Source organism: Anolis carolinensis, chromosome 2, assembly GCF_035594765.1.
Source record: "Anolis carolinensis isolate JA03-04 chromosome 2, rAnoCar3.1.pri, whole genome shotgun sequence".
Lineage (NCBI taxonomy): Eukaryota > Metazoa > Chordata > Lepidosauria > Squamata > Dactyloidae > Anolis > Anolis carolinensis.
Window position 1 is genome coordinate 69192629 of NC_085842.1, and position 17198 is coordinate 69209826.

The 17198-nt window shown below is 36.4% G+C and overlaps 1 protein-coding gene across 3 annotated transcripts in view; it reads right to left on the minus strand.

Annotated features, from left to right (window-relative positions):
- cacna2d3 (calcium voltage-gated channel auxiliary subunit alpha2delta 3) overlaps window positions 1–17198 on the minus strand; it is a 713907-nt gene that overhangs the window by 337400 nt on the left and 359309 nt on the right. For all 3 annotated transcript variants that reach the window (XR_010002615.1, XM_062969910.1, XM_062969909.1), the window contains exon 9: window positions 14386–14460. Coding sequence is in view for 2 of the 3 variants with exons in the window: in XM_062969910.1 (XP_062825980.1) it covers window positions 14386–14460 (75 nt within the window). In the remaining variant the exon portion in view is untranslated. The remainder of the gene's footprint in view (window positions 1–14385; window positions 14461–17198) is intronic.

The window sequence follows — 17198 nt, forward strand, 5'->3', positions numbered from 1 at the left end:
TTATATAAAAGGGGTTAGATTTAGTAGCATCTGAATGACATCAGGAGTTTTCTAGCCATTGATTTTTTCACATGGCCCCTGGGGCAGTCTGTTTAATCAGGAGGCACCCCATGCACCTTCCCTCCTTCTCCCATCATATAGTAGGGATGGGGCAAGGCACATTGGTGCCCTGTCCCCATCATATGAGTGAAAGGGCAGCAACGTGCATTGCTGTGTTGCCCTTTCTTCCGTCATATGGAAGAAAGAGCAACAAAATGCAGGTAGCACAACTGGAGCAACCCGAAAAACATTTACCTCGCCATGGTGGCAGAGGAAGCATCTTGCGACGCTTCCCCTCCACTTCTGAAGGAATATGGGCAGGGTCAAGACAATGTCATCTGATGATGCTTGGCAGGCTCCATCCAAAAGAAAAAAAGGGGGCCAAAAAACACCTGTGTGAAGAAGTCCCATATGTCATTGAAGAGACAAATATGGAGACAATACAAATCTTAACCAGGTTCCTGATTGATATGTTCACCTTACAAAATTCAGATAAACAAATACAATGTTGATTCCATTAGCTCCAAATATTGGCAAAGAGCTCTCAGAATGGATCCTACAGCTGCAGCAAAAACCACTGCCAAAATAGTATCTGTCTAGAGTACAGAACTTGAAAAATTCCTTTTTGGGGGAATGGGAATGAAGACGATAAAAAACCTAAACTATAGATAGATCTATCTTGCAATAATGACTCTAATGGTGAATCATAGTTTAGCTTTTTATCATCTTCATTTGATAAAAAAGGGAGACAGAACTACCCCTTGCAAAAGTCTCTAGGAATTGTAGTTCATCTGTCATTTAGGTCAAACATACCCTGTACTGTTTAACATTGCAAATTACCTTTTATTTTCAAAATTAGAAAGTAACTAGTGTCCACTTCTGCTTTTGTCTTGGATTTGGATTATATTCTCAATTTGTACTTACAGGTCTTACTTATTTCGTCTCTGTGGTCTCTAGAATGAATATTAGATTCTTAATAAGAATTCAGAAGCACCAAAAGTCCTATTTGCAGGACAGTGTTCAGTGCAATCCATTTGGAACAGTTTAAAACATTAAGAACAATTTTAAAAACATAGCTGTTGAAGTACACTGGAGTGCACGAAACGTTGTGTTTCAAATTCCTTTCTTCCCAATTAGTTTCAAAGCTGCTACTGCATTTCTTTATGGCTTTTCAGACTACTAATATTTAAATTATGAAACAGAAAAAGCAAATCAATGTTTAAACCTGTGATAAAGTATAAATCTCCAACAGTGAGAACACCTCTGTAAAAATAGGTAAAATTCAAATAAGATTATAGCTATAATGATAATATTTATCTGCAGTTCACTACATAAAAAATCTAATAGTTTTCATTAACAAGAGAAGCTTATTCTGACACGTATAAATTATCACAGATAAAAATAAGGAATAAAATGCATGCTAGTAAATTGTGTTTCTTTTTTTCTTCTAATATATAATTCATTTTTGTTATCTGATAAATACACTCTGTATATACACATGTATATGAAAAATTGTGCTACTGACAGTTAACACTATTCAAAATGTTAAAATGTTGAAAATGGATCATACACAGTGTGAACTTTAATGAAGCCGTCTCCCTTGAAGTCTCCCTAATTCTCCAGAAGAATATTAAGTAAGCTTACTTGTCTTCTACTCATTACCACTGACCAAGGTTTAGTATTTTATTTGTTCTTTGAGAATAACATCAGTGCTAGAACTAAGTGTTAACATTTAGTTTTAAGGAAGGGCTATAAATTATGGAACTGTTTATTGAATTCTCACCTCTGAAATAACTATTCTAAGTTTGGAGTCTACCAGCTCAAAGTATGAACTCCCCTAACTTCAACCACCTAGCCTGGGGTCAACACACAAATGGGTGTTCATGTTTGTTTCTTATTTTTCCCCAACTTAAATATTCTTCATTTTAAAAAATTCTAATATCACATTTGCTTTGGATTTTGAGAATTTTTTGAAGCTTGTCTGAAATGTATATACATTTTGTGTGTTATCATTCTAAGCAATGTATTTTTAGAATTTTATCTTGATACGTCCACTTTTACAAGTAGCTATCACAATAAAAACATTTTCATTTATAGCATGTAGTTTTGTGTCTACTTTTCATTAGGATTTTTTATTTTTGATGCTAAATTCAGAGAAAAATTAATTTTGAAGAATTATTGACAGTTTCAAGGAAGGTTTGATTCTCTGAAGATACAATTTAGACATGTTTGAAATAAAGTAGATTTCTATTATGTATTACGGTGAAAGCCAGTATAGTATAGTGATTTGAGCATTAGACTATGACTCTGGAAATTAGGGTTAGAATGGGAACCTCCTGGGTGATCTTGGGCAAGTCACACTTTCAGCTCTAGAGGATGACAAACCCAACCAAGCTCCAAACAAATCATACCAAGAAAATATCATTATAAGGTCATCATAAATTTGGATAAAAGACTTGAAGCCTTACAATAACAACATTTAGGGATAACAGAGCCCCATAAATAATAATAATAATAATAATAATAATAATAATAATAATAATACTAAAGGAATAATAATAATTATTATTATTATTATTATTATTATTATTATTATTATTATTATTATTCCTTTAGTGTGCTATAATTGATTATGCAATAAAAACATGCTGAGACAATTGGCTGCAGAATTGGCACCTGTGTCTTTCATCTGGGGTCCTCATGTACATTTACACCTGTTGGATAAAGTTTATGAATAGTATGTATTTTATGAAATCTGTATGTTATAGTTCTGTCAAATACATTACTGGACAAAGTCTAATTAGAGCATGATTTGTGCAGGTAAATTATCTGAAGAACAAGAACTCCTCCTTTGATATAAGTCCCAGGTGCAACTAAGCACAAACTACAGAGAGGTGTCTCATTTAGATGCAACAACAGGACATATCTTGGTTTCCTATCACATACCGCTTTGCTTCTGCATTGCTTCACCACTACCAACAGCTTCTAGGTAAACAGGAATTGAAAGCATAGTGTGTCGTAAAGACCAAGAGGAACTAATTAGGCTCTGTGTATATGCATGTAGATCTTTTACAGTAAACCAGGATTATGTCATATTATGGTTTACAGTTGCCAGAATTACAGATAATTAAAACAGCTGCTGAGTAAAGTTATGCTGTTATAATGCACATCAACCTTCTTGGGACTCTTATACAATTCTAGTCATTAAGTACAGATGCAGGTACTGAAGATACAGCCAAAAACCAACTACTTCCACATCTGTCAGATTATGCCAATGTCCATTTTGGAGAAATTCCAGGTTATTAAATGATGTCTAGAGAAAATTCATCTGCCATTTAGACAACAGTATAATATGTTGCAGTCCCAAACAGAGCATAAGGAATCAAAACTTTTTTGACTATTTTCTATTAACCTGAATACTATGAAGAATTTGTAGCTTTGTTGGAATAGTTCTGGCATGCAATAGCATGCATAAATTTTCATTTATAATTACACTATCTCTGTGTGTAATATTCTTCTGCATATGCAAATATCTTGTTTACATACACCATAATGGTAATTTCATGCAAATGAAATAGATAATTGAGGCCATTATATCCTGATGTCTGATTAGGGAAATGATAGGTTCGTAACAGTGTGATACAGATGGCAATTCTCATGTTGACCCCAGAGATTAAGAAACATAACATCTGAAAAGCTTTTATCAGGACTAATTTTGATGGAATAAGAATACACATGGGAGGACTTTCAACTTCCTCTGTACATGTTTAACTGAATACAAACAAATGGTCAAAGTTTTATTCTATTTTTTAAAGATTGGTTATATAAAAAATGGAATTATCTGCATTTCAAAAACTGGCTTATAGAAGATGCTTTAAGAACTGAACCAAGGGCTGAATAGTAATATGATATAACAAAACAAAGCATAGTCCTTGCCCATTACAATATCTTGACTGTCATAATTGTTTATTAGAAATCAATCAAATTAATTAACCAAATTTTGTATGTCTTTTCTTTGTTTACATCTCTGATTATGAATGATATCCAAAAGAAATTTTAATCTACATTGGAAAAGAAATGTGGACAAGATCTGTAATTAGTCCGGGACTCCATTATTTGCAAACATGCATTGTTCTAGAGCAGTGGTTCTCAGCCTTCTCAGATGTTTTTGACCTTTAACTCCCAGAAATCCCAACAGCTGGTAAACTGGCTGGGATTTCTAGGAGTTGTAAGCCAAAAACATCTGGGGACCCCAGGTTGAGAACCACTGTCCTAGAGCATGGTTCACATCCAACCCTGAATAATCAGAGGGATTTTTGCTAACTTGGTAGTTTGCAGAATGTCTCCTTGTTGGTAATCAATCTGACTGAATTTACTCTCAGTGAACCATACCACTGCAACTTTTCAGTGAATAATCTTTTGGATTGATTTCATTCATGGCTCCTTCTGGATAAGAAGGTACATAGAAAAGCTTTCTATCACCAGAATTATAAGATATACCCAAGCTCTGATGTACTTCTGTATTACTGATGCTTTCTTCAATCCTGACTCTTGCTTTCTTCTGACTGTTCTTCAGCACAGATTCCTTGTTCCCATCTCCTGTGTGACTCCTGATATTGCCCTTAAAATAGCTCTGAAGCCCAAACAGAATATTGTGGAAGGATAAAATACTGAAAAAGCTAATTCTTGCCACCATAGTGCCAGTATAATGGCTCCTCCTTTCTCACACAACAGAAATGGAGGTTTTCCATCCTTCCTTGAAAGAGAGCTCCACAATCAGGGCACTAAAAGGTCTTGTTTCACATTCCCATCTGTTATACCTCTTTTGTGAATAAAACACAAAGCAAAGTCTCTGAAAATGACTACCAATGATAGGTAGGTTAGGATTATAGAAAGGTAACTTACACCAAATCAGACTACAATTTTAGCTAGTTCAGAAATATCAAGTCTGGTTTTGGTATTCCAAGGTTTCGTGTAGGATCCTCTCCTACACCTATATGGATATCCTTGGTATTCACAGGAGGTTTTCCATCCAGGTACTAATCACAATCAACACAACTTATCTTTCAAAATTAGTCAAAATCTAGTTTGTCCAGAGTGGTGGATTTTGGTTAATTGATTACAGGCATGGCAGCCTTTCACATATCTTGGTCCAAAGCCAGTTAGCATTTTAAAGAGAAGCCAGGACTCTAAATTCATCTCAGAAATACATTTGAAACTAGTCATCCAAGTCCTCAGCCTGCTTCTAAATTCTATCTTGAACCTTTCATTCTTTTACCGATACTGGACTGTGTCTTAAACCTTGTATCTCACCATATCAACTTGGGCAATTAGCTTTTGAGTTGTGCTATAGGAACAATATAATATAGGTAGCTAAGTTTCACTCAGATGTTCTGTCAACTTAATTTCATCTGGAAGTATTTAGAACAAAGTGAGTATGCATGTGCGTATAATGCATGAATGTAAAGAGTGATATGTATTCTTGCATTAAATCAGACAGGCCTATAATTCCAAAGGAGTAGGAAACTGTACTGTGGATTTTCTCAGACATGAAAACCTATTAGCCTAAGTAAACTTGTATTAAACTAGGCAACTGCACATGTTTGCAATTTTATAGGAAAATCTACAGACAATGATAAAATACAGTCTGTAATATTTCCTGTTTTGAAAAGGGGGAAAGGGAACAGTTTACAGATTGATACAATGAAGGCAATACCTGCTTAATAACAAAACTATAGACTAGACTGCTACTATGGAACATAAATTTACTTCATACCATTTAGCTTAGGAAGTCATCAGGATATATAGTAACATTTTTGACTCAAAGGCCACTGTTGGTTGCAAGTTCATCCCTATATTGTTTTTAAAAACTACCATTTTGCACATTTTGGACTACTGCTTCCAAAATCACTCAAGTAACATGGCCACATATCATGCTGGCTGGGACAGTTTGGTAGCTGTTGTCTAAAAAAAAAATGTCAAAACTCTGAAAATTTCACCATTCACTGAACTTTAGTGAAATACATGGCCATCTCAAAGGTAAACTAATTAACCAAAAAAGGCTCCACTCCAAATGTTTATATAAGAAATTGGGGTGATGAACATATGAAGGTGTTTGTGTTACTAAATGTGGAGTGTTTCAATAAGGTACTTCTGAGCACCATCCCCTCTGCATAATCCTCAATTTTCAAAACGTTGAAAAACACTGATGGCTTTCAGTAGAAAGCAAATAGATGCACTCTGGGGAGACAAAAATAAAACTAGCATGTATGTATAGACACAAATGTACACCTAAGACTTATAGACCACAGCCTTTTTTCCTGGTATTTCCAGAACACTACAAGGTGTACTTTCACAAGACCACATTATCACATGAATATGTATAAGAATACTCTGTGGCTCTTGAAACTTAAAATGGAAATGTAGACTGTCCGTGTGAATGTGTCAAGATCCCATGAGTTCTGCTGAAATAATATGACTTCTGCCCTTTCCCCTCCTTCTTCCCATTAGCTCTCTTTAAAAATCTGCTTCAGAAGGCACCACATTCTTCTACAGTATATTTTGAAGAGACATGTAAATGCAAATCAGGAGGGAAGTCACTCTCCCTGGTCTACTGACAGTGTTCATCTAGCTCAGGGGTCCCCAAAGTAAGACCCACTGGCCGGATGCAGCTCTCCAAAGCCCTCACCCTAAACTTTAGACTTAGGGTCACCCTAAGTCTGAAACAACTTGAAGGAACAACCATCCTAATTAACTTGATTACCTCATCAGCCAAAAGCAGACCCACATTTTCCATTGTAATATTGGTAAGTTTATGTTGTTGAAAATTGTTCTTAATTTTAATTTTTTTTAATTTTTATTTATAATTTTCTTCCATTCTTCAAATATATATTTTACAACACTGTATTCAAATCTTTTATTCCCGATTAAACAAACTATTAAACATGTTACAATTCATTTCTTAAAGTATTCTTCCAGTTTACTCCAATTTGTCCTTCTAACAAATTTTCCTCTCGTTTCTTTCAAAAGAAATGTAAGTTTGTCCATATTTTGTATTTCTTCTAGCTTGCGTATCCAAAGGATGACTTTCGCGAAAATGTGGAAATTGGAGGAAATACTGAAAAAGACCTTCATTTTAAATATTTTATTGTCCTTTCATGGCTTCTTTTGGCTCTACAAATAAGATATATGCACTATGCATAGGAATTTGTTCATGTATTTTTCCTATACCTATACTACATGGAAAGATTCAATCTGCCATCCTTCCTCCACTTTCAGTGGGAAATACTTGTGGGACATCTCTGCAGCAGATAAATACAGGCAGTTCCTGGGAAAGGGACAAGATGAGTTCTGCAGGTTTGTTCTTAAATTGAATTTGTATGTAAATCAGAACAGACACTCCAGCATTTTTTTTAAGTTTTCGATAGTATAGGGAAGGTATTAGTATCATTATGTTATTTTATGACACAGCAAACAGGACAGATATGCTGGATTTTGTATCACAAAATCACAAGTCGAACACTTCCCAAGCGTTTAGGACTGTGTGATGTATTTTCAGATGATGCGCGCAGATCCCAGCAGGGTGGCCTTTTGCAGTTGGCAGATCGTAATTTTGTCAATGTCTATTGTTTCCAAATGCCGGCTGAGATCTTTTGGCACGGCACCCAGTGTGCCCATCACCACCGGGACCACCTGCACTGGTTTCTGCCAGAGTCTTTGAAAGTTCAATCTTGAGGTCCTGATAGCGGCTGAGTTTTTCCTGTTGTTTTTCGTCAATGCAACTGTCACCTGGGATGGCAACATCAATGATCCAAACCTTTTGCTTTTCCACAACTGTGATGTTTGGTGTGTTGTGTTCTAGAACTTTGTCAGTCTGGATTTGGAAGTCCCACAGTATCTTTGCGTGTTCATTTTCCAATACTTTTGCAGGTTTTTGATCCCAGCAGTAAAGAACTGGTGGTACTTGAGGCATAAGTTCCAATGAATCATTTGGGCCACATAGTTGTGCCTCTGTTATGTTTATTATTATTATTATTATTATTATTATTATTATTATTATTATTATGTTTATGTTTATGTTTATGTTTATTATTATTGTGTTTATTATTATAATTATGTTTATTTATGCCCTGCTTTTTCTCTCTACAAAAAATACTCAAAGTGGTTACATCCCTGTCTGTTTTGCTGTGTGTGCTCCTGTTCAGAATATTTCACCTCACTTTCTGTCCCTGTGACCATTAACTTTGAAAAATTTGAGTTGTCATTGAAACAAGGATTGGCAAGAATCATAGAATCATATATAGTAGAGTCTCACTTATCCAACATAAATGGGCCAGCAGAACATTGGATAAGCAAAAATGTTGGATAATAAGGAGGAATTAAGGAAAAGCCTATTAAATGTCAAATTACGTTATGATTTTACAAATTACATTTCATGATTTACAATGAATCGACAGAAAAAGCAGTTCAATACACAGTAATGTTAAGTATTAATTACTGTATTTATGAATTTAGTACCAAAACATCACAATGAATTGAAAACATTGACTACAAAAACATTAGCTACTAACAAATTGACTACAAGTAAAGATAGAATTGCATAATATGAACTTATAGTAACAACATTGTCGGAAGTTAAATCCGTAAAAAGTTCAGTCCTTGCTGCCTAGAGAAACAGCTGTGGATCCAGGTGGGAGGCAGACTGCATTTGATAATCCAGAATGTTGGATTAGTGAAAGTTAGATAAGCAAGACTCTACTGTAGTTGGAAGAGACCTCATGGGCCATCCAGTCCAACCTCTTGCCAAGAAGCAGGAAAAAGCTTAAGTGGAGACACTGTTTTACCATGATAACTCTTCCAGGAGAGAAATTCCCTTCCAAAGGGTAGATTTTCTCTCACTTCCTGTTCCACATCTGTAACTACGAATTGTATGTAAATCTGATGTCTATAACCTGCCTGTATCGGTATACATCTGTGTATGTGTTGCTGTAAAGAAAATATTGCCACATACATCAAAGAACTTCTCCTGTATTGTACTGGGGAACCTTGTGAACCAGTGCAAACACATAAAAATATTCAGCCAGTATAAAACAAAAATAAATTGACTCTACACTAAATTACATTCTTTGATCTCCATTGGAAACTCAGTGAATGCCACACAAGCTGTCTGTATTTCATAAATAATCATGTACTATTCAAAACTAATGTTTTAAAATAATAACGGAAACAGAACATGTAGGAGAAGGTGGCCTGTCTCTTTTCTCAACTTGTTTTAGTGCATGATTTTCATGTAAACATATCAAATTCTTTAACATTGCCCTGTCATCTCTGACACTAAACTTGCCACCTAACTCATTTCATCAAAATACTTATTTGATTCAGCTGCTTCTCAAAGACTCTTTTTCATGAACTGTTTACTGCATATAAACATAAAAAATGAACAGTGACTTCAGATAGTGTTGACTTTAAAAATCTATTGTTGGAATGACATTTACTATAAAAGTGCAATTATGTAAGGTGACGTCAGGGTATATAAAGGAGTAAGAATACATTTATTGAATAGTCCTCAGGGGCTGGAAGAGAGCTGTAATGAGTGTATAGAGACAGTATCATCAAAGGATGGATCATGGAAATCCATGATTTGATATCCTTGCATTTTCAACCCTAAAGTGGACAGTGGGGGAAAAGTAGACATAGCTAAAGAATAAACTAGGTCTATAGTGTTGTAGGAAGGGAACAGTTAACTTTAATAACCTGGCTTAAACATATTTCTCTACCACTGGTGTGGAAAAGGTGCACATATCGAATGTATCTATTCCCCATCAATGATGTATTATTAGCAGTGCAAGAGGAAAATTTAGAAATGGGAAATTTCTTCTTCTCCATGGCACAACCCAAATTCAAGTTGCCACAGCCCCTAACTGTCTCCAACCCAAACTCTCTCCCTTGATTGCTAGGAGCCCAAGAAATATATATGAAGGAATGAAGTAATACATTTCCTGCATCACCTATGGAGCCTGGACCATCCAATATTAACAGTGAATTTTGGTGTTTGCCTCCACTGTATGCTGTCCCCAAAACATAATAGTTTTTCTCCTTAAAAGTTAATAGTTCAAAAAAGGGAAGCCCATAGGACTCTACAATGTGAACAGAATTAATGTTTTATTCAAGGCATTAAAACATTAGATACAATTGCCATGGAAATTCCTGACTATGTGTTCGTCCCATGGGTCTATGTTTTATCTTTGGATTAGATATCAGTATGTTACATCCGTCCACCGGAAAGGTAATGGTAAAGTCTAGATTGCTTCAATTCAAACTCATGGCATGATAATTAACTTTTTTTAAGCTAAAAAAATGATGTAAATATGCTTAGAGGATGATCAAATCAATCATGGTCAGCCAGAGAGAGAGAATACAGATTTCGTAATGCCACTTTCATTCCAAAGACAGTGATAATTTCCTTTGCATTCAGTTGGACTTGCATTATCCACTGCTGACATAATAAAATGTAGTTACCCTCACATTAATGGTTCACTTTCAATATTTTTCTTTCCACATGTTTTGTCACAGAGGAGCTCTTTCCTCTTTGTATGGTTCCAGAATAATGTACATTTCAAATGTTTCTTCTCCCAAAAAGGAAGGAAAGCAAATGACAGTCTTGATCACATGCCACATTTCTGTATGAGAGGATGATTCTTCAATTAATCTTCAAGCTACTCAATATTATAATTACTGTGGTATTGAGTGCCAATTAATAAGTACATAATGGAATAAAATGGCATTAGGCAAGCTGTCAGTTTTACCATTGCTTAACATCATTTGGCAAAGGCAGCACATTCAATCTGTCAAAAATAATTCACATCACCACACAGACTGCTAGGAATATGGTCCACAATTTTTCCCTGATTTCCAAAAAGTGGAAAATCAAATCTTTATACCTCAGCTCTAAATGCTTGCATCTTTCTGCAGCATGATTTTGTATATCTATGCCACAAAATCTAAAAGAGCATCAGAAATAGTAGAAATAAGTCATTAAAATAAAAAATCAAAGCAATCATGCTTGTTAAATATATACAAAGATTAAAAAACAAACAGTTTTAAGAATAATGGTAAAATACTAACATAGAATCATAGAATCATAGAGTTGGAAGAGACCTCATGGGCCATCCAGTCCAACCCCCTGCCAAGAAGCAGGAAATCACATTCAAAGCACCTCTGACAGATGGCCATCTAGCCTTTGCTTAAAGCCTCCAAAGAAGGAGCCTCCAGTACAGTCCAGGGCAGAGAGTTCCACTGCTGAACAGCTCTCACAGTGAGGAAGTCTTTCCTAATGTTCACGTGGAATCTCCCTTCCTGTAGTTTAAAGCCATTGTTCCGCGTCCTAGTCTGCAGGGCAGCAGAAAACAAGCTTGCTCCCTCCTCCCTATGACTTCCCCTCACATATTTATACATGGTTATCATGTCTCCTCTCAGCTTTCTCTTCTGGAGGCTAAACATGCCCAGCTCTTTAAGCCGCTCCTCATGAGGCCTGTTCTCCAGACCCTTGATCATTTTAGTTGCCCTCCTCTGGACACATTCCAGCTTGTCAACATTACCCTAAACTAATGACTTCTTGTATAAACCTACAGGAAAAAAACAGCAGCTCACTTAAATGAAATTGCTGTCATTTGGTATCTTTTCACATCAACTTTAGCTTGTTCAAGGATCAGGCACTACATTTCATAACAGCAGACTGTATCTGAGACAGCTCCAGATGCTTCCGCTAAATTTTTGAGATTTGCCATCATGTGAAAGCAGATCAAAGCTCTAGGGCACAGCATATGCTCTGCATGCAGAAAGATCTCATTTTCAATGGTTGGCATCTCCAGTTAACAAGAAGAGACAAACCTCTGCTTGAGATCTTGGAGAGCTTATACAAAGGATACAATACAAACCTAGATAAATACATAGCCTGAGCTAAGTATATGGCACCTGTCTATGTTGCACAGAATAGCAGAAGGGTCTCTTCTGCCTAGTCAATAAACATGGACAGCCCAAACTGGAGATTAATGTAAATTAATACAAAGCTCTTCTGGAAATAACAACCATGACATCTTGAGGTCTGTTCATACACACAATGATGGCATTTCAAATAGAAATGTATGGTGGGGAGCCATTTGTGTGAAATGGCTTGGAAGATTTCAACCATTTTTCTGTAAAACCCCACATTGCTTTCAAAAGGCCACCAAGGGAAATGGAATTAATGACTGAAGAGACATAATGGATTAAACAGAGATCTTTGTTCCAGGAGCCAAAATAAAAGTTTTCTTTATATGTTTCTATTATTTAACCCTCCAATGGCAATTCAGAGTTCTTGCTGTAATCAGAAAACCCTACTTTTAAGTCAGCCCAAGTTAAGTTTCCCTGTTCTTTTGTAACTAAAAAAAAGGACTTGCAAACATCAACACTTGTTACATTGCATAAATCTTAGTTCCACCCTACTTTAGTACACAGACCCTTGTTCACTGAAAAGTCCAAACCATTTCAACTCATTATTTCCTGAAGTTACAAAGATGGGCAAAAACATTTCTTAGCTGCCAAATATTCCAGACCTCTTCATGTGCAACTGATTGCCTACACCGCCCTTTGCTTACATTTTGTTACTGAAAGCAATTATCTCCTGGCACGCTGGGTATATTTTCAGTAATACTGTTACAGCAATGTGCACAGAGAAAAGCCTTTTCTGGAAACACATAACGAAATGTTTAACACGAAAAATTAGTCTATTTTACAATTAAGACTTTCGAGTCAAACTCCCCTGTAATCGTTATGACTGTATTCCTACCAGTTGCTGCCTTTCAAGGTGCAGATGATGACCTATAAAGCCATCTATTGCTCAGGCCCTGCCTATCTACCGTGATCGCGTCTCCCCTTACAAACCGGCGTGGGCTCTAAGATCTGCAGGAGAGGCCCTCCTCTCACTCCTGCCACCCGTTGGTGGGTACATGGGAGAGGGCCTTCTCAGTGGTGGCCCCCCGACTCTGGAATGCCCTTTCCAGAGAAATCAGGCAAGCCCCTACACTGTCTTCTTTCCACAAGGATCTGAAAACCTGGTGGTTCCTGCAGGTTTTAAGCAGGATTAATCCCTTGGTCCGCCTGGTTATCAACTAGGACCTTGTTTTGCACTTTATCTACTACCTGGCCCTATGATATTCTGATGCACTAATCCCAGTTTAGCCTGTCATAGTTGGCCATGTCCACTCTGAAGCTCAGGTCACTGGTATATTGAACCCGTTGATGGAGCATATTGAAACTGAATTTTAACTTTTGTGGATTGTTTTGAATTGTATGCTCTTGTTTTATTATGTTTATTATTTTATTATGTTCACATTGTTGTATGGCCAATTGAATATTTTGCTTATTGTTGGAAACCACCCTAAGTCCTCCTGAGGAGATATGGCAGTATATAATAATTTTATATTATTTTATTGTATGACACAGCAAACAAGATAGATATGCTGGATTTCGTTTCACAAAATCACAAGTCGAACACTTCCCAAGCGTTTAGGACTGTGTGATGTATTTTCGGATGATGCGTGCAGATCCCAGTAGGGTGGCCTTTTGCAGTTGACAGATCGTAATTATGTCAATGTCTATTGTTTCCAAATGCCAGCTGAGATCTTTTGGCACGGCACCCAGTGTGCCCATCACCACCGGGACCACCTGCACTGGTTTCTGCCAGAGTCTTTGAAGTTTAATAATAATAATAATAATAATAATAATAATAATAATAATAATAATAATATATTATTATTATTTTATTTTGACACAGCAAACAAGATAGACATGCTGGATTTCGTATCACAAAATCACAAGTCGAACACTTCCCAAGTGTCTAGGACTGTGTGATGTATTTTTGGATATTATTATTATTATTATTATTATTATTATTATTATTATTATTATTATTATTATTATCCTAGGGGTAGTTCTTCATCTGAAGCTGCTTGAATTTTAATCATAGAATAATTGGGTTGGAAAAGACAATAAAGGCCATCCAGTCCAATCTTTTGCCATGAAATACAATAAAAAAAACTCCCAATAGCCTCAATAGGGAAATATTCTGGAGTTTCTCATGCTCTTCTCCCACTTACTGAACCCCTGAAATGCATTTTGAGATCTAAAATACACAAATAATAGGGACATCGCTATGCACCCCAAAGCTATTTTTTCAGTCTTAAAGAGGAGAATTCATTTCACTAACTCAAATGGGTTTCCTTTAGTAAAAATAAAGTCAAGGTAATATAGTGATTTTGATCACAGGCACAGTTTTATTGTTTCTCATAATTCTCATTCCTTTGTTACCTCTTTGTTGGCTCTGTCTGCTTGAACTAAAGTTCCATTCAGGCATGGTTCCACATAGTGGAGTTCTTCATTATACTGCAGAGAAACAAGATTAAACAAAAAAGTGTGGCAATTAATATAAGTTTTTGAAAGATCCAATTTAAATTTAAAACAATGCAAACATGCAGATGGTACAAAAATAACATAAGCTTTGTTGCTTTCTTTTAAAATGCACAAATATTTTGAATAGCTTTTTTTAAAAAAAAAATCTGAATCATCCCTATGGTATAACATAGCTTAAAGCTTCATTTACTATATTTTCAACAATTCAGATTGTATAATATAGGGGAAAGTGTATGTATTTGAAAAAAAATCCTTGAAGTTGATGTTATTGTACCATTCTGGGAACAAATTGAGAAAACATTCTTGAGTAATCCTTTAAAAATAGTGTTGCCCAACATCTTTATTGATTTAAAGACTTGCAAACTAGCACACAAGTCTTTGGGTTTGATTTTGCTTGTTTTCACCTTAGACACACATTCAGAATGATCTGAATCAAAACCCAGAAACTGGAAAGAATCAAATGATTCTTATCAGAGTGCATGTGAACAAAAAGATTGTTACAGAAATATATTTCCTTGGAGAACTGCATATATAGTGCTTGCGTCTTATTAGATATTGCCTGTGAGTAGCATTTTTTCACATTGTATTGTGCCCTCCTCTAATGAAACAAAGCTCTCCTGCTCTCCCTTTCTAACCAACCAGTCTAGTGGCAACTTGTTCCTTATTGGACATCTGTCTCCATCACTCATGTGGACAGTTCATTGCTCTCTGACAATCCTTAATTAATTACCCTGGCTCATCAGAAATGTTTTATTTGGACCATATCAACGGTTGCTGAATACTAATCTGAAATTGATGATACCATGTGAATATAATCATCTCCTTACCGATTTGTGCATTCATATTTATTTAAATGCCCTATTTGTTTTCCATTATTAAAACCACTCCACTGGTTGCCAATTAGTCCAGGTAAATCTCTTTTTCTCGACACCGAGGTCTTCTGGGGGGCAGCTACTCCAGCCTGCCAGAACCTGTCTGGCAACCATCACCCAAGGACCTTTTTACTGGGTGATACAAGACTGTGAAATGACCTGCTGGAAGAGATCTGGCAGCTAAGTGAGCTGTCTGATTTTTTAAAAAAACTTCTCTCTTCCGGAAGGTCTACTCACTCAGTTTTAAACAATGACTTTTAAATTGGCATTTTATAGGAATGATTTAATGTGCATTATTATGATTAATTATCAATCCCATATCAAAACATCCAGGCATCCCCTGGGCAACATCCTTGCAGACAGACAATTCTTTCACACCAGAAGCAACTTACAGTTTCTCAAGTCGCTCCTAACATGAAAAAAAATCCCACTCTCTATTGTGACATCTCAGCAAAACAAGACAATTATTAATGTTAAATAAATATACAAGTAAGAATAGTTATTTGGCTAAATCCCCCTTTTTCTGTTCGATGTTTTAAAATCCCCCTTCCTGACATTTTTTTTCTGTATGAAATCTGCAAATGAATCTTTGGGGTCTAAGGAAAATTAAATGCAGTTAGAGTAGATAATTTTTAAAATATATACTAAAATATTAGTGAAACATGAATTACTGGAACACATTTCTTGGACCATGGTTTTAACCAGTTTCATAGCTTGTTCCTTCAGATGTTCTGTATGCAAAACATGTGTTCTTTCAATGGGCTACAGTTCTTCCTCAGTTAGTCATTCTCTTTTAAAAATACTACATAAACTTCCATTATGAAACCAACCCCCCCCCCCCCCCCATTTATATTCATCTTTAGCAGGACACTACCATTTCTAGTGACTTTTTATTCTGTAAAAGACTAATCACAAAGCGTGCCTACCCAGTCAATTTAAACTTGTGAATTTAAGCTACATTTTATTGGTGTGGTCTTGTATGCATTTTTCTATATGCATTTTGATAGTGTTGTGTTTTATCTCTCTGTGTAATGCCTCAGGCACTTTTGGCCCCTGACCCTGTGGCCATTGCTGACCAGGACGAAGAAAACTTTGGTTTTCTCCCACGTCAGCAAGATTCAACTCCTTTCCAGATACCTTCTATTGACATTTCCGAGCCAGCGCCAATTAAGGATGCCCTTGAAACAGTGCCGGCTCTCCCAGATTCTCCTGACAGGTTGGTGCTTGATTGCAGGGCTTTTTTGAAAACAGAAAGATCGCAGAGAGGAGTAGCGCCAGATTAGCGGAGCGTGGTGACTATGACTAAGCTTAGTTCTCTTGGGAAGAATTAGGGAGTCAGGCACCTGGTGCAGTGACTATGGCAAGCTCAGTTCTCTTGGGAAGAATTAGGGAGTTGGGCAACTGGTTTGGGGGAGCTTATGAACTTCAATAAAAGTACTGCGCTGGGAACTTTCCTTTGCGGTGTCAACTTTACTTCTTACTAAGAAGCATCATCGTCTCTAGCTCCTGAAATCCAAGCGGCATGACGGTGCGCTTACTCCTGAGTAGACTGGGCGCAGGTCTACCTTCTTGCCGAAGTTTGGACTGCTTTTCAGCTCCTGCACATCCAGCTCTTGCCTTGCTCTGAAATCCTGCTTTTGGACATTAACTCCAGAGAACTCATTTGTGACACTTAGCTCCTTTTCCCCACTCAATACTCAAACCGAGTTTGAGTGTGTTTCGGTTTCTGGACTTTGGACTTTAATACTGGACATAAGACTTTCACTTATTGGACTAATTTTGATCTTTCCTGAAAGGTCAATTGCTTGCTTAACTTTTCTGCTTATTTTCTTTGGAAAC